This window comes from Otolemur garnettii, unplaced genomic scaffold (assembly GCF_000181295.1).
Source record: "Otolemur garnettii isolate 467f Iridium unplaced genomic scaffold, OtoGar3 scaffold00159, whole genome shotgun sequence".
NCBI lineage: Eukaryota > Metazoa > Chordata > Mammalia > Primates > Galagidae > Otolemur > Otolemur garnettii.
In genome coordinates, this window is record NW_003852554.1 from 1,752,520 (window position 1) to 1,773,709 (window position 21,190).

At 41.2% G+C, this 21,190-nt stretch overlaps 1 protein-coding gene across 1 annotated transcript in view; it reads right to left on the reverse strand.

The window, feature by feature from the left end:
• The window catches only part of CUNH1orf185 (chromosome unknown C1orf185 homolog), a 37,043-nt gene that overhangs the window by 13,360 nt on the left and 2,493 nt on the right, over positions 1–21,190 (reverse strand). The window contains exons 2-3 of the mRNA XM_012811464.1: positions 19,751–19,856; positions 12,728–12,863 (exon numbers count right to left, since the gene is read on the reverse strand). Of these exons, the coding sequence (XP_012666918.1) occupies positions 12,728–12,863; positions 19,751–19,856 (242 nt within the window). The remainder of the gene's footprint in view (positions 1–12,727; positions 12,864–19,750; positions 19,857–21,190) is intronic.

The window sequence follows — 21,190 nt, forward strand, 5'->3', positions numbered from 1 at the left end:
GTGACAATGCCCAGCTATTTTTAGAGAAGTCTTGGCTCTTGCTCAGTCTGCTCTCAAACTTATGAGCTCAGGCAATCCACCTGCCTTGATCTCCCAGAGTGCTAGGATTACAGGTGTGAGCCATTATGCCTGGCCCTACTTTAGATTTATATGTAGAAAGTTGTAAAAGATCATTGCTCTTACCCTAATTACCTAAACAACATGAATAAGCCTAATAATCATGTTTAAAAAAAATAAGCTGTAGAAAGTGACAAACCCTTTATAAGAGAGAAGACATTTACAGTTGTTCTCACTACTGACTGAAATGGAGAAGGGAGGAGGAAGAGAGACTACCACAGATGGGAAGAGAATGGCAAAAGCAATTCATAGGTGCAAAGCAATTCAATTTGTTTGCTTTGTAACAAATAATGCTGAAACAATTAGACATCTATAATCCCCCAAATAAACCTTGACCTAAACCTCATACCTTTGAATTAATTAAAAATTGATCAAACATATGAATGTAAAAGTATAACAGTCAGAACAATCTTGAAAAGAAGAACAAGGGTGGTGCCTGTGGCTCAGAGGAGTAAGGCGCTGACCCCATATGCCAGAGGTAGTGGGTTCAAACCCAGCCCTAGCCAAAAACTGCAAAAAAAAAAAAAAGAAGAAGAACAAAACTGGAGTAGTCCCCCTTCTGGATATCAAAATTTACTACAAAGCTACAGTAATCAAAACAGTGTGGTACTGGTTTAAGGAGAGACATATATACGAGAGGAATAGAACTGAAAGTCCAGAAATAAGTGCTCATATTTATAGGCCAGCTGATTTCTGAGAAGTGTGCCAAGACAATAGGATGAGGGAAAGAATGGACTTTTCTTCAAATGGTGTTGGGACAACTAGATACTTCACATATAAATGAATAAAGCCGAACATATATCTCACATTATACTCAAAAACTAACTCAAAACACATCAAGTACTTAAATGTAACAGCTAAAAATTATGAAAACACAGGCATAAATCTTTGTAACTTTAAGTTAGGCAATGGTTATTTTATTTTATTTTAAGACAGGGTCTTGCTCTGTTGCCCAGACCAGAGTGCAATGGTATGATTGTAGCTCACTGGAACCTTGAACTCCTGGTCTCAATCAACCCTCCCACCTTGGCCTCCCAAAGTGCTGGGATTGAAAACGTAAGCCACCAAGTCTGCAATGATCTTTTCAGATATGGCACCAAAACTATATGTAACAAAAAGACAGATAAATAGGACTCATGCAAATTTAAAATTTTTGTTCCTCAAAGGACGTCAGAAAGTAAAACACAACCCATAACATAGAAGAAAATTTTTGCAAATCATATATTGAACGGGTGACTTATATTGAGAATATAAATTGAGCTTGGGCAGCACCTGTAGCTCAGTGGTTAGGGCATCAACCACATACAACAGGCTGGCTTGTTCGAACCTAGCCCAGGCCAGCTAAAACAACAATGACAACTACAACAACAACAACAATAAAATAGCTGGGTGTTGTGGTGGGCACCTGTGGTCCCCTACTTGGGAGGCCGAGGCAAGAAAATTACTTTAGCCCGAGAATTTGAGGTTGCTGTGTGCTGTGACACCATGGCACCAAGGGTGACAGCTTGAGACTCTGTCTGGAAAAAAATAAAAAATAAATTGAGTTCTTACCACTCAATAATAAAACCATAAGACCCCATTTATATAACATTCTGGAAATGATGATGGACAACAGATCAGTGGTTGCCAAGGGCTAAGGAAAAGCAGGGAGGCCAGGTGTGGTGGCTCATGCCAACACTCTGGGAGGCTGAGGGGGGTGGATTGCCTGAGCTCACAGGTTCAAGACCAGCCTGAGCCAGAGGGAGACTGTGTCTCTAAAAATAGCCAGTTGTTGTGGCAGGTGCCTATGGTCCCACCTACTTGGAAGGCTGAGGCTAGAGAATTGCTTGAGCTGTAGAGTTTGAGGTTGCTGTGAGCTATGATGGCACCACACTCTACCAAGGGTGACAAAGTGAGACTCTGTCTCAAAAAGAAAAAAAAAAGGAAAAGAAGGGAGGGAGTGTATATAAAGGGTAGCATGAGGGAGTTCTTTGTGGTGATGAATCATTCTATATGTTGATTGAGGTTATGGTTATACAAATCTATATATATGATAAAATATAAAAGAATTATACCCCAAGACAACAAAAAATGAGTACATGCAAAAACTGGTAAAATCTGAGTAAAGTCTATGGACTAGTTAACATAATGTACAATATAAACTTCCTGGTCTTTTTTTTTTAATGTAGAGACAGAGTCTCACTTTATTGCCCTTGGTAGAGTGCCATAGTGTCACAGTTCACAGCAACCTCCAACTTCTGGACTTAGGCAATTCTCTTGCCTCAGCCTCCCAAGTAGCTGGGACTATAGGCACCTGCCACAACACCCACCTATTTTTTGTTGCAGTTTGACTGGGGCTGGGTTTGAACCCGCCACCCTCGGTATATGGGGCCAGGGCCCTACTCACTGAGCCACAGGCACCACCCATCTTCCTGATCTTGATAAAGTATACTTCTGGTAAAGTATAAAGTGTAGTAAAGTGTGTGTGTACAGGTATACGTATGTATGTATACACACACAGATATATATATATGTGTGTATATATATATATAATTATTTTATTATTATTATTAGTTTGGACTGAGTCTCACTCTGTTGCTCAGGCTAGAGGGCCATGGTGTCAGCCTAGCTCAGAGCAACCTCAAACTCCTGGGCTCTAGAAATCCTGCTGCCTCAGCATTCTGAGTAGCTGGGACTATATGCTCCCACCACAATGCCCAGCTAGTTTTTCCTATTTTTTTTTTTTAGACAGAGTCTCACTTTGTCACCCTCGGTAGAGTGCTATGGCATCACAGCTCACAGCAACCTCCAGCTCTTGGGCTTAGACGATTCTCTTGCCTCAGCCTCCCAAGTAGCTGGGACTACAGGCACCCACCACAATGCCCAGCTATTTTTTGTTGCAGTTTGGCCAGGGCCGGGTTTGAACCTACCATCCTCGGTATATGGGGCCAGTGCCCTACTCACTGAGCCACAGGTACTACCCAAGTTTTTTCTATTTTTAGTAGTGAAGCAGTTTTGCTATTGCTTGGGCTGGTGTTGAACTCCTGAGCTCAAGGGATCCTCCTGCTTTATCCTCCTAGAGGACTAGGATTACAGGCATGAGCTGCCATGCCCAGCCTAAAGTATATTTTTCACAAAGTATACTTCTATATAAGATGTCATCTTGCAGAAATTGGGGGATGGATACATAGGACATCTTTGTAATTTGTTTGCAACTTCTATAATTCTTTCAGAATAAGAATATAAAAAAAAATTAATTGTATTTCTATTCTCTAGCAATGGACCATAGGAAAATGAAACTTTAAAATCAATACTACTTACAATTTTAAAAATACCTATTAAAAATCTAACAAATAATGTGAAAGATCTCTATACTGAAAATTATGATATAAAATTTTTAAGATTTTAAGAAATAAATTTAAATTAAAAGAGCTATCAATAATAGTAGAGTAATACCATATTCATAGATTAGAAGAGTCAATGTTTTTAAAAACTTTTTTTCTTTTTTAGAGTCTCACTTTATTGCCCTTGGTAGAGCGCTATGGCATCACAGCTCACAGTAACCTCCAACTCTCGAGCTTAGGAGATTCTCTTGCCTCACCCTCCCGAGTAGCTGGGATGACAGGTGCCCGCCAGAACACCTGGCTACTTTTTGTTGCAGTTTGGCAGGGGCCAGGTTTGACCCCGCCACCTTCAGTATATGGGGCTGATGCCCTACTCACTGAGCCACAGGTGCCGCCTTAAAATTTTCTCTTTAAATTGATCTATATAATAGATTCAGTGCTAGTCCAAGAAAAATTCAAGAAGGTTTTTTTGTAGAAGTAGACAATCTCTTTTCTTAGTAATATGGAAAAACAAAGTATGTAGAATAGCCAAAACATTATTAAACAAATATGAGTATATTATAGAAGAACTTAAAATCCCTGATTCCACGACTCACTATAACAATGATGAGGACAGTATGGTATTATTTAAGTTCACTCAAAAGAATACAAAGTTTAAGAAATAGACCAGCAGATGTCTGGTCTATTTGCCACTAAAGTGGCAAATTAGTTCAATGGAGAAAGAGAAGCCTTTTAAAGAAAAAAAAATTTTTTTTTGAGACAGAGTCTCACTATGTTGCCCTCCATAGAGTGCTGTCGCGTCACAGCTCACATCAACCTCAAACTCTTGGGCTTACGTGATGCTCTTGCCTCAGCCTCCCAAGTAGCTGGAACTACAGGCGCCCACCACAATGCCTGGCTATTTTCTTGTTGCCATGGTCATTGTTGCTTAGCTGGCCTGGGCTGGGTTCGAACCTGCCAACCTCAGTGCATGTGGCTGGCACTGTAACCACTGTGCTACAGCCACCGAACCTAAACAAAATTTTATGGAAACAGTGATTATTTTCAGGGGAAAAAAAAACCCTTTATTTCTACTTCACAGACCTATACATAAAACACGACACCATAGTGCATCTTACAGGGAACACAGGGGAATATTTTCACAATGTTAGGAAGGTAACATTGCAAGAATATTGTCTATTTGCTAGACAACATAGAAATCTTTATTAAAATAAAAAAAGTCACAGATTAGACTTCATCAATATTAAACCTTTCTGCTGATCAAATGATATAACTATCAAAATGAACAGAAGAGCCAGAGTCTGGGACAAAATGTCCATAATATACATATTTGACAACAGAGACAACAGACTTAGATCCACATTGTGTTAAGACGTCCTACAAGTCATTAACTAAAAAAGCAAACAAAATATTATGAAACTAGTAAATGAACAACTACATGCCCACAGGAGAGAAAAACACATTTAGATTCAAGAAGAAGGAGGAGGCAGGGAGAGGAGGGAGGGGGGACGTGGTAAGCTCTCACCTACCCGGTACAAGGTAGGGGGACATGGCACACCTCCTGGGTGAAGGGCTCAACTGCAAGTGGGACTTTACCTAACACATGCAGACCATGTCACCTAGTTGTATGTACTCTTGTACTAATCTGAAACAAAGCTAAACTAAGTGAAAAGCAAACAAAACTAAACCAAAATCCAATTTGAAAAGTGGGCAAAAGATTTGAACAGAAAAGTTACAAAGGAAAAATACACACACACACACACACACACACACACACGACTGACTGATGAGTATGCAAAACGCTGCTCAGCATCTTTATTCATCAAGAAATGTAAATTAAAAGCATATTGATGGGCCAGACGTGGTAGCTCCTGCCTGAATTCTACCATTCTGGGAAGCTGAGGCCAGGGGATCACCTGAGCTCAGGATTTTGAGACCAGCCTGGGCAAGAGTGACCCCATCTCTACTAAAAATAGAAAAATCAATTGGGCATTGTGGTGAGCAACTGTAGTCCCAGTTACTTGGGAGACTCAGGCAAGAGGACACTTGAGACCAGGAGTTTGAAGTTGGTGTGAGCTATGACACCACGCACTCTACCCAGGGCAATAGAGTGAGACACTGTCTCAAAAAAAAAAAAGCATATTTGTTTATTTACTAATTTTTTTAGGGCCAGAGTTTTTCTCTGTTGCCCAGACTGGAGTACAGTGACATGATCACAGCTCCATAGCTCACTCCAATCTCAAACTCCTGGGCTCAAGAGATCCTCCTGCCTCAGCCTCTTGAGCAGCTGGGACTATAGGAGCATGCCATAACACCTGGCTAAATTTTAAAAATTTGTGTAGAGATGGAGTCTTGCTGTGTTGTCCAGACTGGTCTTGAACTCCTGGGCCCAAGCAATTAAGCTGCCTTGGCCTCACAAAGTGCTGCAAATACAAGTGTGAGCCACCACAACTGGCTTAAAAACATATTTACTTATTTATTTGTTTGTTTTTTGAGCCAGAGTCTCACTTTGTCACCCTGAGTGGAGTGCCATGGCCTCAGAGCTCATAGTTACCTCAAACTCTTGGGGTTAAGTCATTCTCTTGTCTCAGCCTCCCAAGTGGATGGGACTATAGGTGCCAGCCACAACGCCTGGCTATTTTTTTTTTTTTTTAAGAGATGAGGTCTCTCTGGGCGCGGTGGCTCATGCCTTTAATCCCAGCACTGTGGGAGACTGAGGCTCAGGAGTTTGAGGCTTGTCTGAGCCAGAGTGAGACCCCTGACTCATGAAAAAAGTTGAAAAACCCAGCCGGGCTATGCGTCTAACACCTGTAATCCCAGTGGCCTTGGAGGCTGAGGCAGCAGGATGCTCATAGCCTGAGTCTGAGGTTCTAGGGAGCTACAATGCCATTGCACTCTGCTTAGGGCATAGGGTGGGACTCTGCCTCAACAACAACAAAAATTTAAAAAAAGGAAAAAAAGAAAAAGAGATGGGGTCTTGCTCTGGCTCAGGCTGGTTTCAAACCAGTGAGTTCAGGCAATCCACCCACCTCGGCCTCCCAGAGTGCTAAGATTACAAGTGTGAGCCACCGCACCTGGCCCTAAAAGCATATTTAAATACCATTACATATTCATTTAAATGGCTAAAATCAAAAATATTAAACACCATCAAATGTTGACAAGGATGTGGAACACCTGGAACTTTCACTTGTCGCGGATGGGGAATGCTGATTGGGAGTACAATCACTTTGGAAACCTGTTCGGGAGTTTCTCACAAAGTTACACATAGGTGTACACAAGCCCTGGCAGTGCCTTGCTCATACTTATGCAAGAATAATGAAAATATAGGTTCATTAAAAGTACATAAATATTTAGAGCAGCCTTATTCATAATAGTCAAAAACTGAAAACAAGCCAGGCGTGGTGGCTCACACTTGTAATCCTAGCACTTGAGGAGGCTGAAGATGGTAGATTGTGTGAGCTCAGAGTCTTAGACCAGCCTGAGCAAGAGTGAGACCCCTGTCTCTACTAAAAATAAGAAAACTAGCTGCAGTGTTATGGTAGGGATCTGTAGTTCCAGTTACTTGGGAGGCTGAGGCAAGAGGGTCTCTTGAGCCCAAGAGTTTGAAGTTGCTGTGAGCTATGAGACCATAGTACTCTACTGAGGGTGACACAGGAAGACTCTGTCTCAAAACAAACAAACAAACAAACAAACAAACAAAAAACCCTGAAAACAATCCAAATGGCAAAACACAAGAATACATAAACAAAATGTTTTGTACTCACACAATGGAACACTACAATGGAGAGAGCACAGTTTTAATACACACCATAACACATGTGAACCCTCAAAGCTTGTAGGAAGTAAAAAACGCCAGGCAAAAGAGAGATATATATATATATGATTCTATTAATATGAAATTTAGGAACAGATAAAACTAAGTAATATTGATAGAAATTAGAAGTTGATACCTGGGATATGTAAAGGAATTGACTGGAAAGGGACAGTCAATTTTCTTAGATGATAAGTGTTCTTTACCCGTTTTAAGTATTGCTTAAATGTATATATATACACACTATATTTTAATCTGTATAATGTGCTCTCCTGTGAAATATGCGCTCACATTTTTGATCCAAACTTTTGGGAACATGACCCTCAAGACAGTGGCCAGCTCTCAGTTGGGAGAGACACAGCTGGGGAGCACTCACGCTCCACTGATAAGTAAATGTGCAGATCGCACAGCCCTCCCACGGCCACCCACTCTGTGAAGGCTGCCCCTTCACTCTCAGGAAGCTTTCTCTCCCTGCCATGATGGGTGCTGCAGCTGAGATGGCCACCGGCTTGGCCAGTGGGGCAAAAGCATCTGAGACCACTCGGCCATGTACAGCCAGGCAGGTGCCTGGGGCCTGCATGGGACTCCCAGTCTCCTCCATGTGGTCAGGCCTCAGCCTTAGGCCACCTTGCCAGCCCACCACAGTCCCTCTCTTCTGACGGCAGTGCTCTGCTGAGGCCACTCTGGCTGCTCCCAACAGATCTTGGATCCTCTGGGACTGGAACCCCGCATACTTGCCAGGCCCAGGAAGAAGGGCATGGCGGCCCTGGGAGGCCCACTGGCCTCCCTCACTCCTGAGCTATACTACCCATGTATTGAGTATCAAAAATTTAGAAGCCTAAAGATATCAATAGTTGTTAAATATATGGAGTAATCCGTGCACTTATGCACATGAACATATATTGATATGGATACTTTGGAAAACAATTTGGAATTATCTTTTTTTTTTTTGAGACAGTCTCACTCTTGTGGCTCTGGGTAGAGTTCTGTGGCATTATAGTTCACAGCAACCTCAAACTCTTGGGCTTAGCTGATCCTCTTGCATAAGCCTCCCTCCCCAGTAGCTGGGATACAGGCACCCACCTCGATGCCCAGCTTATTTTTCTGTTTTTAGTAGAGATAGGGTCTTACTCTTGCTCAGGCTGGTCTTGAATTTTTGAGCTCCAGCGATCCTCCCACCTCAGCCTCCCAGAGTTTTTCTTTTCTTTTCTTTTCTTTCCTTTTTTCTTTTTTATTGAGACAGAGTCTTACTTTGTCCTCCTCTGGGACAGAGGACATCTATAGCATCCTCTGTAGATGCTGTGGCATTGTAGCTCACAGCAACCTCAAACTCTTAGGCTCAAGCAATTCTCTTGCCTCAGCCTCCTGAGTAGCTGGGACTACAGGCACCCACCACAACGCCTGGCTATTTTTTGTTTGTTTGTTTGTTCGTTTGTTTTTGTTTAGCAGACCTGGGTCGGGTTCAAACCGACCAGCCCCTGGGCACATGGCCAGCACCCTAACCACTGAGCTATGGGCACTCAGCCTCTTTTTCTTTTTTTTTTTTTAAACAGAGTCTCACTGTACCCTGAGGAGAGTGCTGTGGTGTCATTGCTCAACCTCAAATTCCTGGGTCAAGCAATCCTGTTGCCTCAGCTTTCCTAGTACCTGGGACTACAGGCACCCAGCATGACGCCCTGCTAATTTTTTTTAATTTTTTGCAGAGACAGTGTCTTGCTCTTGCTCAGGCTGCTCTCAACTTCTGAGCTCAAGCAATCCACCCGCCTCAGCCTCCCAGAGGATTAGAGGCATGAGCCACTGCGCCTGGCCTTGGAATTATCTAATAATGGTGAACATGCACTTCTCTCATGACTCAGTAGTTCCTCTTTTAAGTGTATTCCCTATCGACATTTTCTAGAAAAATAACTGAAGACATCCCAAATGTCCACCACACAAAACTGGATATATCCAGACAATGGAATGCCACATAACAGTAAAAATTAGACACCGCCGCTATGTGCATCAGCCTACATGAATCTCAGATGGGAAGTTAGACATAGAGTCCAAACACATACAATTTAATAATATCTTGTTCAGAAATCTATAAAATTTACCGAAAAATAAGGAAATGGTTGACTGTAATTACAGGATAGTGATTCCTTTAGTGGAGAGTGGGATGGGAGTGAGAGAGACATACAAGACTCAGGATACATCAGAGATGCAGGTAGTATTCTATTTCTTATTCTGGGTGGTACGTATAAAACATTCTACTTATTATTATTTAATCAGTGTGTGTAGATTCTTCTATTTGTCATATTTCACAGTAAATGAAAAAATCTCTAATCAAATCTCTTATTTGCCAAAAAATATGGCTTATTATATTAAGCCAAATTTTTTGTTATAATTTTTAACCTCTTAGAAGTCCTGCCACATAGAAGTCTGTGTGTAGGAATTAGAGCATCAGAGAGAGAGGCCAGAAAAATGAGGGACAACGTGAAGGAATGCTTCTGTGGCTGAGGGCAGCCCTACCTTACTCTCCTTTTTTTCTTTCTTATTCTAGTTTGAATGGAGTTCCTATCAATGACTTTCAAGAATCCTGCATAACAACCTTACAAAAGAAGGAAATCCTGTCATTTGTGACCACACAGATGAACCTGGAGGACATTATGTTACGTGAAATAAGCCAGGCACAGAACGACAGATACCACATGATTTCATTCATGGGGAATCTACAAGAATTGAACTCATAGAAGCAGAGAGTAGAACGGTGGTTAATGGGAACTGGGGGTGGCAGGGTAGGTGGGGAGATACTGGCCAAAGAACACAAAACTTCAGTTAGGAGGAATAAATTCAAACGATCTATTGTATAACACAGTGACTATTAATAACAATGTATTGTGGTGTTGAAAAATGCTATGAGAGTTTTTTTTTTTTTTTTAGACAAGTTCTTGTTCTGTCTTCCAGGCTAGATGCAGTAACCTAATCATAATTCATGCAACTCCAAACTCCTAAGCTCAAGCTATCCTTTTGCCTCAGCCTTCCAAGGAGCTGGGACTTCAGGCATGCGCTATGACAGCTGGCTAATTTTTGTTTTTAGTAGAGATGGGGGTTCTCATTCTTGCTCAGGCTGGTCTTGAACTCCTTGCCTCAAGCAACCCTCCTGCCTTAGCCTCCCAAAGTGCTAGGATTACAGGTGTGAACCACCATGCCAGGTGAAGAGGGATTTCAAGTGTTCTCACCACAAAGAAAGGACAAATACGTGAAGTAATGCAACTTTTAGCTCAATTTAGCCATTCCACGATGCATACGTATTTCAAAACATCGTATTGTTCATGTATACAACATATATATATATATGTTGGTGATTTTAAAGAGAAGTCTGGCTCGGCGCCTGTGGCTCAAGCGGCTAAGGCGCCAGCCACATACACCTAAGGTGGCAGGTTCGAATCCCCAGCCCAGGCCCGCCAAACAACAATGACGGCTGCAACCAAAAAATGGCCAGGCGTTGTGGTGGGTGCCTGTGGTCCCAGCTACTTGGGAGGCGGAGGCAGGAGACTCGCTTGAGCCCAGGAGTTGGAGGTTGCTGTGAGCTGTAATGCCATGGCACTCTACCCAGGGGGATAGCTTGAGGCTCCGTCTCAAAAAAATAAATAAATAAATAAATAAAATAAAAAGAATTCTGAATAACACTGTGTATTTATTTACACATTGTTTCTCTCTCCCACTTCACTATAAATTTCATAAAACTAGGGACTGTTATCCCCCTGGTTCACCACCAAATTCTCAGTGGTCTAGAACAATGTCTGGCCCATAAGTACTTATTACATATTTGTTGAATGAATAATAACCTAATTAAATTGCACTCATGAAGTTTTGTAATTGTGCATTTGTGTATATACATCTCTAAATACGATGGCTTTTATTATATCATTAGTACCTAGCATAATGCCTGGCATGTGATGGGTGCTAAAAACTTAATATTAAATGAATAGAAACATTTGTTTCTCTGCAGTGCAGCCTCTATTTCCAACTATTCTTCATTTGAAAGTCAAGGCTAACAACCTGCAGAATTAATTTGTTATTTATATCCACCTGCTTAAAACCTTCTACTCATGATGTGGCCAGGGACAATTCTCAATGCTTTTTTCAAATAGTAATTCATTTAATCCCATGACAACTCTGCAGAGGTGAAATTATTCTCGTTTTGCACATGAGGAAACTGAGACACAGAATTAGGTAACTTGCCTAAGATTACACAGCTAGTTGAGGTAGAGCCAGAACTCAAAGCTGTGCCATCTGGCTCTCAGACCTTGCTCTTGACTACGTTCCCATAATACCTCCAGGGGGTCAGTATAGCACATGGGGTAAAATCCAAAATCCTTAGGGTGCCAATGGCGTTCATTACAATCACATCTCCAGCGTCTTTTTCCTATCACTCTTTTCTATGAATCACAGGCTCTAAGCGACATAACAATTTTACTGAACTATCAGCCTTTGAACATGAAACAACCTGTGTTCTCTTTACTCCTGAAAAACTTCTATTCATTTCTCAAAGCCCAGTTCTAAACATCTTCCCTGTGAAGCCCTCCTCCATTCAGGCTCCCTCGTCCATATCACTTGGACTCTGTGAGCTCTTATTACACCATGGAGTAATCATTAGTTTGTACGTTTTCCTTCTCTGCTGATTTTGGGCTCACTTGGGGCTCAGCTTACATCTTATTTATTTATACAGCCTCAGTGGCAAAGCTAGCGCTGCCATATGGCAGGCACTCAATAAATATTTATTAAACAAATGGCCGAACACTGAGTTCAACTCAAGTTCAATACTCAAGATGTATAGTGAGACCTTGCCGACCTGTCAGTTTGCCACTCACTATCTATTAACGCTTTAAGAGAGCTTTTTCTTTTGCTTAGCTATTATCATAGTCTTAAATTTTTGCTGGTCTCTGCCTTGTTTTGCTTTATTCATAAAACACTGTTTTGACTTTTGCCACATTACACAAAGTTAATGATGTTTCTGCCTTTCTCACTTGGTCTATACAAGCCCCTTGAAGGTAGAGGCCATGTCTTACTATCCCCAATAGGGGGACCCAGAGCTTGGAATATAATAAGGGCTTATGACGTTCTTGCCAAAGTGAATTTAATTTCATTTAGTTGGCACGGTTAGGTTATCGGAGTTTCTATCTCCACATCTTCTTCCTTTGACAGGCCTGGTAATTTTGGTTTCAGTTTTTGTTGGGCCATTTATCTTCCCGATGGCAATCCCAGTACGTGGAGGGTAATCTCTTGCACTAGAGAGATGGAGAAGCATCTGTAGGAGGAGGCATATTTTCATTTCGTTTTTCAGTTTTCCTACTGTATACACTCCAGGCGATTTCAAGTTAGCTCCATATTATGGCCCTGCAACTAAAAAGTCACAGCAGATTCCCAAATTTTAAGACAACTGTGCTAATGACATGGCATCAAATTATTTTAAAAGATTGTTATATTACCCTACCTGAGATGGAAATGTTCCAGTATGAAAATTTCGAGAAATAAAAACGCACTGAGATTCAGATTTAATCTTCGACTTTGATGGTCTTGGACTGCATCTCTCATCGGTTGCTTTAGATTTGGAATTTTGAAATAATTCTCTGAAAAAATATTTGAATATTATTAAACATGAATTAGATTATAAACCAATTAAAATTATTGCTCTCAATATTTATACATAAAGTTTCAAAATTGTAATATATTACTGTGTGCATATACATAAATATATGTAGTTTTCCTTAGTGACAGGGTCTCACTCTGTCACCTAGGTGGGAATGGAGTGACCCAATCGTAACTTACTACAGCCACAGATTACTGGACTCAAGCAATTCTACTGGTTTGGCCTGCCCAGTAGCTGGGACTACAAGCATGTGCCACCACAGCCAGCTAACTTTTAAATTTTTGTAGAGCCAGGGTCTCATTATATTGTCCAGGCTCATCTCAATCCTCCCCCTCGGCAGTTTTCCTGCCTCAGCTTCCTGGAGTGCTGGGATTACAGGTATGAGCCACCATACCCTGCCAGTATATTTATTTTAAAAAGCACAAATCAATTTACATGTTCCCTTCTCATATGTTCAATTTCAATACTATTTTATTTATAGAATATAAATTAAGCTACTTACTTAATTCATAAAATGTAAATTAAGCTAATTTGCAGGGTTAATATTTTCAGTTTTAATTTTTTTTTTTTTTTTTGAGACAGGGTCTCATTATGTAACCCTTGATAGAATGCTATGGCATCACAGCTCACAGCAGCCTCAAACTCTTAGGCTTAAGCAATTCTCTTGCCTCAGCCTCCCAAGTAGCTGGGATTACATGTGCCCACCACAATGCCCAGCTACTTTTGTTGCTGTTGAAGTGGTCATTGTTGTTTGGAAGACCCAGGCTGGGTTCGAACTCACTAGCCTCGGTGTATGTGGCTGGCGCCGTAACCATTGTGTTGTGGGAGCCAAGCCATTGAGTTTGAATATTAAGCAGGAATCTCTGATGTACTTCCTTTGGTTGTGAGAAAACAGACTTTAATGTTAATTAGCCCTTTCATAAATTTGAGTTTAATGGTGAAGAAAATTAAATAAAATGAAAGTCATTGGTCAATCTTGATACCTAATAATATCTCCGACTAAAAGCAAGACTTAAAACTAATGACTTACAATAGAATAACTGTGATCTTTCTTTCTTTATCCATGCAGCCACAAATAAATAAGAGAGTTAAAAATAATAAAGCACCAGTAAAACCTCAGCTGATCAAAGACAGACAATTATAAGGGAATACAGTTTCAAATAAAAATAATGCTGGCTTGGAGCCTATAGCTCAGTGGTCAGGGCACCAACCACATAGGCTGAGGCGGGCTGGTTCGAATTTGGTCTGGGCCTGCTAAACAACAATGACAACAACAACAACAAAATAGCCCAGTGTTGTGGTGGGTGCCTATAGTCCCAGCTACTTGGGAGGCTGAAGCAAGAGAATCACTTAAGCCCAATAGTTTGAGGTTGCTGTGAGCTGTGACACGATAGCACTCTACTGAGAGCAACAAAGTGAGACTCTGTCTAATAAATAAATAAATAAATAATGCTTTCACACAATGAAATATTATTCAGTATTAAAAAGATGTGAGCCATAAAGCCATGAAAAGACATGGAGGTGGCTCGGCATCTGTGGCTCAAGTGGCTAAGGCACCAGCCACAAACACTTGAGCTGGTGAGTTCGAATCCAGCCTGGGCCCACCAAACAACAATGACAGCTGCAGCCAAAAAATAGCCAGGCGTTGTGGCAGGCGCCTGTAGTTCCAGCTACTTGAAAGGCTGAGGCAGGAGAACTGCTTTAGCCCAGGAGTTGGAGGTTGCTATGAGCTGTGATGCCACTGCATTTTACCCAGGGGGACAGCTTGAGGCTCTGTCTCAAAAAAAAAAGAAAGAAAGACACGGAGGAAACTTAAATGTATACTACTAAGTGAAAAAAGCCAACCTTAAAAGGCTACGTACTGTATGATTCCAACTATATAATATTCTGGAAAAGGCAAAACTACAGAGACAATGAACAGGTCAGTGGTTGCCAGGGTTTAGGGGAGGGAAGGACGAGTAGATAGAGCACAGAGGATTTTTAGGGCAGTAAAAATACTCTGTATGATACTATACTGGTAGACAGACATCATTAAACATCTGTTCAAACCCATGGAATGTGTGACACCAAGGGTGAAACCTGGCACAAACTATAAACTATGCGTGACAATGATGTGTCAATGTAGAGCCATCAATTGTAAATTTCCCTCTAATAATAATAATGTTGATTGTCATTTCTTCTTTCAGAGGTGCTAGAAAATTTCCAAATTAATTCAAGAGACCATATCATGTTATTTAATGAGGTATTAACAATCAGGATTCACTCATTCACTGAATTCAATTTTCTTGACAAATATTTATTTATTTATTTATTTATTTTTTTGAGACAGAGCCTCAAGCTGTCCCCCTGGGTAGAGTGCCATGGCATCACGCTCACAGCAACCTCCAACTCCTGGGCTCAAGCGAGTCTCCTGCCTCAGCCTCCCAAGTAGCTGGGACCACAGGCACCCACCACAACGCCCGGCCATTTTTTGGTTGCAGCCATCATTGTTGTTTGGCGGCCCGGGCTGGGGATTTGAACCCGCCACCTTAGGTGTATGTGGCAGGCGCCTTAGCGGCTTGAGCCACAGGCGCCGAGCTGACAAATATTTATTGAGTACTTAATATGTACCAAGCATTATGCTGGGTGTTGTACACACAGTGGTGTGGGGAAAAAGCTATTCTCATGAAACTGTCATTGCTCCCGTGGAGCATAAATGCTGTGAAAGAAGAAAGACATTAATAAAATAGTCACAAAAATAAAAAATTACAACTATAGAAAGTGCTATCAAGGAAGTGCTATCTGATACTGTGTTTGTAACAAAAGGAATCGACCTGGTTAGAGAGGTCAGGGAAGGCTTTCTTGAGGAAGGAATGATTTGAGCAGGGCATCTGAAAAAAAAGTAGTGGTTTTTAGGTAGAGTGTGTTGGAAGAGGGAAGATGTGAGAGTAAGATTATGCAAGCAGAGAGAATGTCAAGTACAAAGACATAATGGTCAGATTAGGACAATGCAGCAGCAACATAAAAGCAAGAAGGGAAATGCAAGCAGACCATGCAGGTCCTTAAAAATGTTGTCTTTATCCTGACAGCCATGAGAAGTCCTTCAAAGTATAGTGGGTGTAGAGGCTGGGCGTTGTGGCTCACACCTGGAATCTTAGCACTCTGGGAGGCCAAGGCAGGAAGATTGCTTGAGCTCTGGAGCTAAGGAACAGCCTGAGCAACAGCAAGGCTGTGGCTCTACCATAAATAGAAAAATTAGCTGGTCGTGGTGACGATTACCTGTAGTCAGGAGGCTACTGGGAGGCTGAGGCAGGAGGATGGCTTGAGCTCAGGAGTTTGAGGTTGCAGTGAGCTATGACGATGCCACTGCACTCTACCCAGGGTGACAGAGAGAGACTCTGTCTCAAAAACACACACACACACACACACACACACAGGGTGCCAAAAACATGTATATGCATTTAAAGAGAAAAAGCTGACCTGTTCATGCTTGTCGCATAATGACACTAGCCTTCATCTGATTAACGCCACCTTTTGAGTCAACGTCATACTGCACGTTGCTACTGTAATTCAATTCAACTTGGAAAAGTAACACATAGATAACATCTCTTAAAATGGAAAGTATTTAGTGGGTGTGGAGTAGAAAACAGGGATCAGGCTCGGCGCCTGTGGCTCAAGTGGCTAAGGCGCCAGCCACATACACCTAAGGTGGCGGGTTCGAATCCAGCCCGGACCCGCCAAACAACAATGATGGCTGCAACCAAAAAATAGCCGGGCATTGTGGTGGGCGCCTGTGGTCCCAGCTACTTGGGAGGCTGAGGCAGAAGACTCGCTTGAGCCCAGGAGTTGGAGGTTGCTGTGAACTGTGAAGCCACGGTACTCTACCCAGGGGGATAGCTTGAGGCTCTGTCTCAAAAAAAAAAAAAAGAAGAAGAAAATAGGGATCAAATGTGCATTTGGAAAATGTCTGGTTGAAATGTGGAGAAAAGAATAAAGGAGGACGATAGTGAAGGTCGGGAGCCAGTGATACCTCCTACCACAGTAGTCTACGTCGGGCATAATTAGGACTTGGAGTGGGTAGTGGCCTAGAGAGAAATGAATAGATTTGAGCCATTTATCAGGTCAAACAAATAGAACTTAGTGACAGTTCAAATTCAGTGGGGGGAAGAAAAAAGATGCTTGAGTTAATCAGACATATCTTTCATTTTTAGGAAAAAATGAGAAACTTTCCTTGATTCCACATTTTCCTCCATTTATCAGCACCTTCTCGAAGAAAAAAAATTCTCGAAAGAGATGACTATACTTGGCCCAACTTTCTCACCTCTCGTGTGCTATTATTCAAAGGTGAGTTTCTGAACCCTTCACACCACCAAAACTATTCATCAAGGTCGCCAATGCCCCCTGTGTTGCCCAATCCAAACTCTGCCTCCATCCTTCTCAACTCAAGTACCTTCAAAATAGCTGCAACCACCGTCTTGAAAGATTTAAAAATTTTTGACCTCCTTAAAACTACACCTTTGTGCTTTTCATTCTTCTCAGACACTGATTCTTTTGGTTCTTCTGCCAGATTTCTAAATGTCAGTGACAGTTGTAAGTTTCATTCTCTTTCAACAATGAAATCTCCTCGGTTATTCTCATCCAAATGTATGGCTCAGTTCTCTATATTTATCAAACCTTCGGCCCTGACTAGTCTCCTGAAGTTTGTCCGTGCATATCCCACTGCCTATTTGACCTTTTCACTTGGATGTCCAATTTACAGGCAAAGCACAACCCTTAGTTTATTACCACTTCCCCAAGTTCCTCCCCCCTCTAATCATCTCTCGTATCAGTGAATGGCTGAGCTTAACTGAGCTGAATAGAACATAATCTTTTCAGCGGTTTACAGTGAAGACCTAGGTGTCAGCACTAATTCTGCTATTTTCATCCAATCTATTAACAAGCCCTGCTGGGTCTACATGCAAAACCTATCCAACGTCTTCTTTTCATCTCCTTTACTTCCACGTTAGTTCAAGACTACAAGGTCTTATCTAGAGTATACAATAGCTTCTAACTTGTCTCTCTTCTTTCACTCTTGCTCCATAAAAATCCAGGCATCACAGAGAAGTAAGATGTATGCTGGGCACGGTGGCTCACATCTATAATCCTAGCACTCTGGGGGGCTGAGGCAGGTGGATTGCCTGAGCTCATGAGTTTGAGACCAACCTGAGTCAGAGGGAAACCTAGTCTCAGAAAAAAGAAAAAAAGCTGGGCGTTGTGGGAGGCAACTGTAGTCCCAGCTACTTGGGAGGCTGAGGCAAGAGAATCACTTCAGCCCAGGGATTGGTGATTGCTGTGAGCTGTGACGCTACAGCACTCTACTGAGGGTGACATAGTGAGACTCTGCCTTGGAAAAAAAGAAAAAGAAGGAAGCTCTTGCACAAGGTCTTCATACGTCCAGGTCTTTCTTTTAATTAACGTCTTAAACTTAAAACAACCTGTGTGTATAGGCATACCCTGACCACCTTTTCTATTTTGTTCATTATCTTTCCCCTGCCAGTGGCACTGCAAATCCATGAAAAAGAAACCTTGTTGGAAGGCCTAGTGTGGTGGCTCATGCCTGTAATCCTAGCACTCTGGGAAGCCAAAGACGGTGGATTGCCTGAACTCAGGAGTTTGAGACCAGCCTGAGCCAGAGCCAGATCCTGTCTCTAAAAATAGTAAAGTGCTTTGGCTGTGCTATGACTAGCACCTATAGTTCCAGCGGCTTGGGAGCCTGAGGCAAGAGGATCACTTGAGCCCAAGAATTTGAGGTTGCTGTGAGCTATGACTTCATGGCACTCTACTGAGGGCAACAAAGTGAGACTCTGTCCCCCAAAAAAGACAACATTGTTTGACTTGTTCACAGTTATATTCTCAAGACCTAGAACAATGGCAAGCACCAAATAGATAAATAAGTAAATAAATAAACAAACAAATTCATTGGAAGAACAAATAAGTGATAAGCTTCTGCCTTGTGTGTGCAGATGGGTAGTACATATTCATAAGCTGTGATAGGAACAGGAGAAGAGTGTGTGGGAAGAGCGAGTTACAATGATCAGCTAATGTAAACACAGAACTGATTAGATAATTAGAAGCAAAAAATTGTATCATTGAAAGGAACTAGGTGTCAAATCATCTTTTTTTCTGTTTCTGTTAAGAGAGTACTTTTAGTCTATATCAAAGCATTCTGTCAGCTCTTTTCCTAAGTATCTCCTAAATAAAGAGTGAGTTTCTCTTTTTTTTTTTCTTAAAGAGACAGATTTTTCTTAAAGAGACTCTTGCCTCTTTAAGGCTGGAGTGGAGTGGTTTTGCCACAGCTCACTGTTAACCTTGAACTCCTGGGCTCAAGTGATCTTGCCTTACCCTCCTGAGTAACCAAGAAGCTCAAGGCATGCACTTCCCCACCCAGCTAATTAAAAACAATTTTTTAGAGGATGGTGCCTCACTATGTTGCCCAGGCTGGTCTTAGTCCTCCCACTGTGACCTCGCAAAGTGCTAGGACTCTAGGTGAGAGCCAATAGCACCTGGTCCTCTCTCAATAATGTTTTTAATCTCTGAATTGGAAGTCAAATTTTTAAAAAAATTCTACCTTTATGTTATAGTCAAACCCATGTCTTCAGTAAAATAAAATAGTTCCTGTCATTCCTCAAAATCTTAATGTATAAAGATTGCTTTTACTAGAACTTCTTTTTTTTTTCCAGGCTATTTAAAACATGTAACTCCTCCCCTGTCCAACCAAAGGGTTTATAACCAACCCCCAAATTACAGAGTCAGTACTATCACAGCTATTTAAGTTCAATACCATTTGAAAAAGTATTTCACTGGATTTTTAAATTTAGAAAGTTAAACTATTATTCTAATCGTTCTTACCTTCGTTTGCAAATCAGGAACCACAAAGCTGATGCCAAAGCAAAGAAACCGATTCCCAAAGTAACAGCACCAGCAGCCAGAAAATAAGTTAAGTGGTTAAAAAAACCTATCCAAATAAATTATGAAAAATTATTTCATGCATTTTTCATTCTCTAGGTAAAATTAATTGATATAACATTTCAAATGATGTAACACAGTATAATGTTAGGGTGTTAACTAGGAAATTTGGAGATCTGAATTCTAGTCCTGTGCAATTCTAATAACTTTGTTGATTAGGGCCCAGGGCACTTTTTGTTTTTCTTTCTTTTCTTTTTCTTTAATGTGGCCAGGATTTGAAACATGCCACCTCCTTATCAAGTTTTCTTCCTTCCCAGTCCAGCTTTTTGTTATTTCTCTAGTATCATTCCCAGCAGTCTTCCAACATAGGACATTTTTTGTTTTAAGATTTATATTATAAATCACTATCAGGAGGTAGATGAAGTTAATAAAGTAACGCATAGGAATTTTTAAGATCTTAGAAATCTTTTTTCTTTGAGACAGAGTCCCACTCTGTTGCCCTGGGTAGACTGCTGTGGCATCACTGTAGCTCACAGCAACCTCAAACTCCTGGGTTCAAGCCATTCTCTTGCCTTAGTCTCCCAAGTAGCTGGGACTACAGGCAAGCACCACTATGCCTGGCTACTTTTGTTCCTTCTATTTTAAGTAGAGAGGAGGTCTCACTCTTACTCAGGCTGGTCTCAAACTCCTGAACTCAAGCAATCCACCCAGCTTGGCCTCCCAGAGGGCTAGGATTATAGGCATGAGCCGCCTCGCCCAGCCTATGTCTTAGAAATTTTAAAAGTTCTGTCTTTATCTCCGGAACTGTAAAAGATTATAATCAAAAGCTAACTGAAATATCACAAATTTTATAATTAGAAAAGTATATAGGAATGATATGGTATTACCCTTTCATTTTATAGATGGGAAAAGTGAGGGCCATGTAAGAAAGGGAAGTAACTCAGCTAAGGTTATGCAGCGAGCTAAAGCCAGTCCTCTGTTTTTCCTCCTATTATTTCATCTCTGCTAACAATCATCTCAGTGCTGGTATATATTTAAAAACAATTAGGGAAAAAGAAGGCACGAAGCAATCATAGTCAGGATAGACAAGTCTTCATGAAGATTCTGAAATCTGCTACCTGACATAAAGCAAACTGTAGGATGCTTTCACAGAAGGCTGTATAGAACTTGAAGAACCTTAAGACAGCAGAAGAGTATGTTACTTGGAAAAAGATTGAGAAAAACTAACTGAAGATTTTTTTTTAATTTTGTATTCAATTGTTTTAGTTCGAAGTTTTTATTTTATTTTATTTTAAATTTTATTTATTTATTTAGACAGAGTCTCACTTTGTCACCCCTGGTGGATTGCTGTGGCAACATAACTCACAGCAACCTCCAACTCTC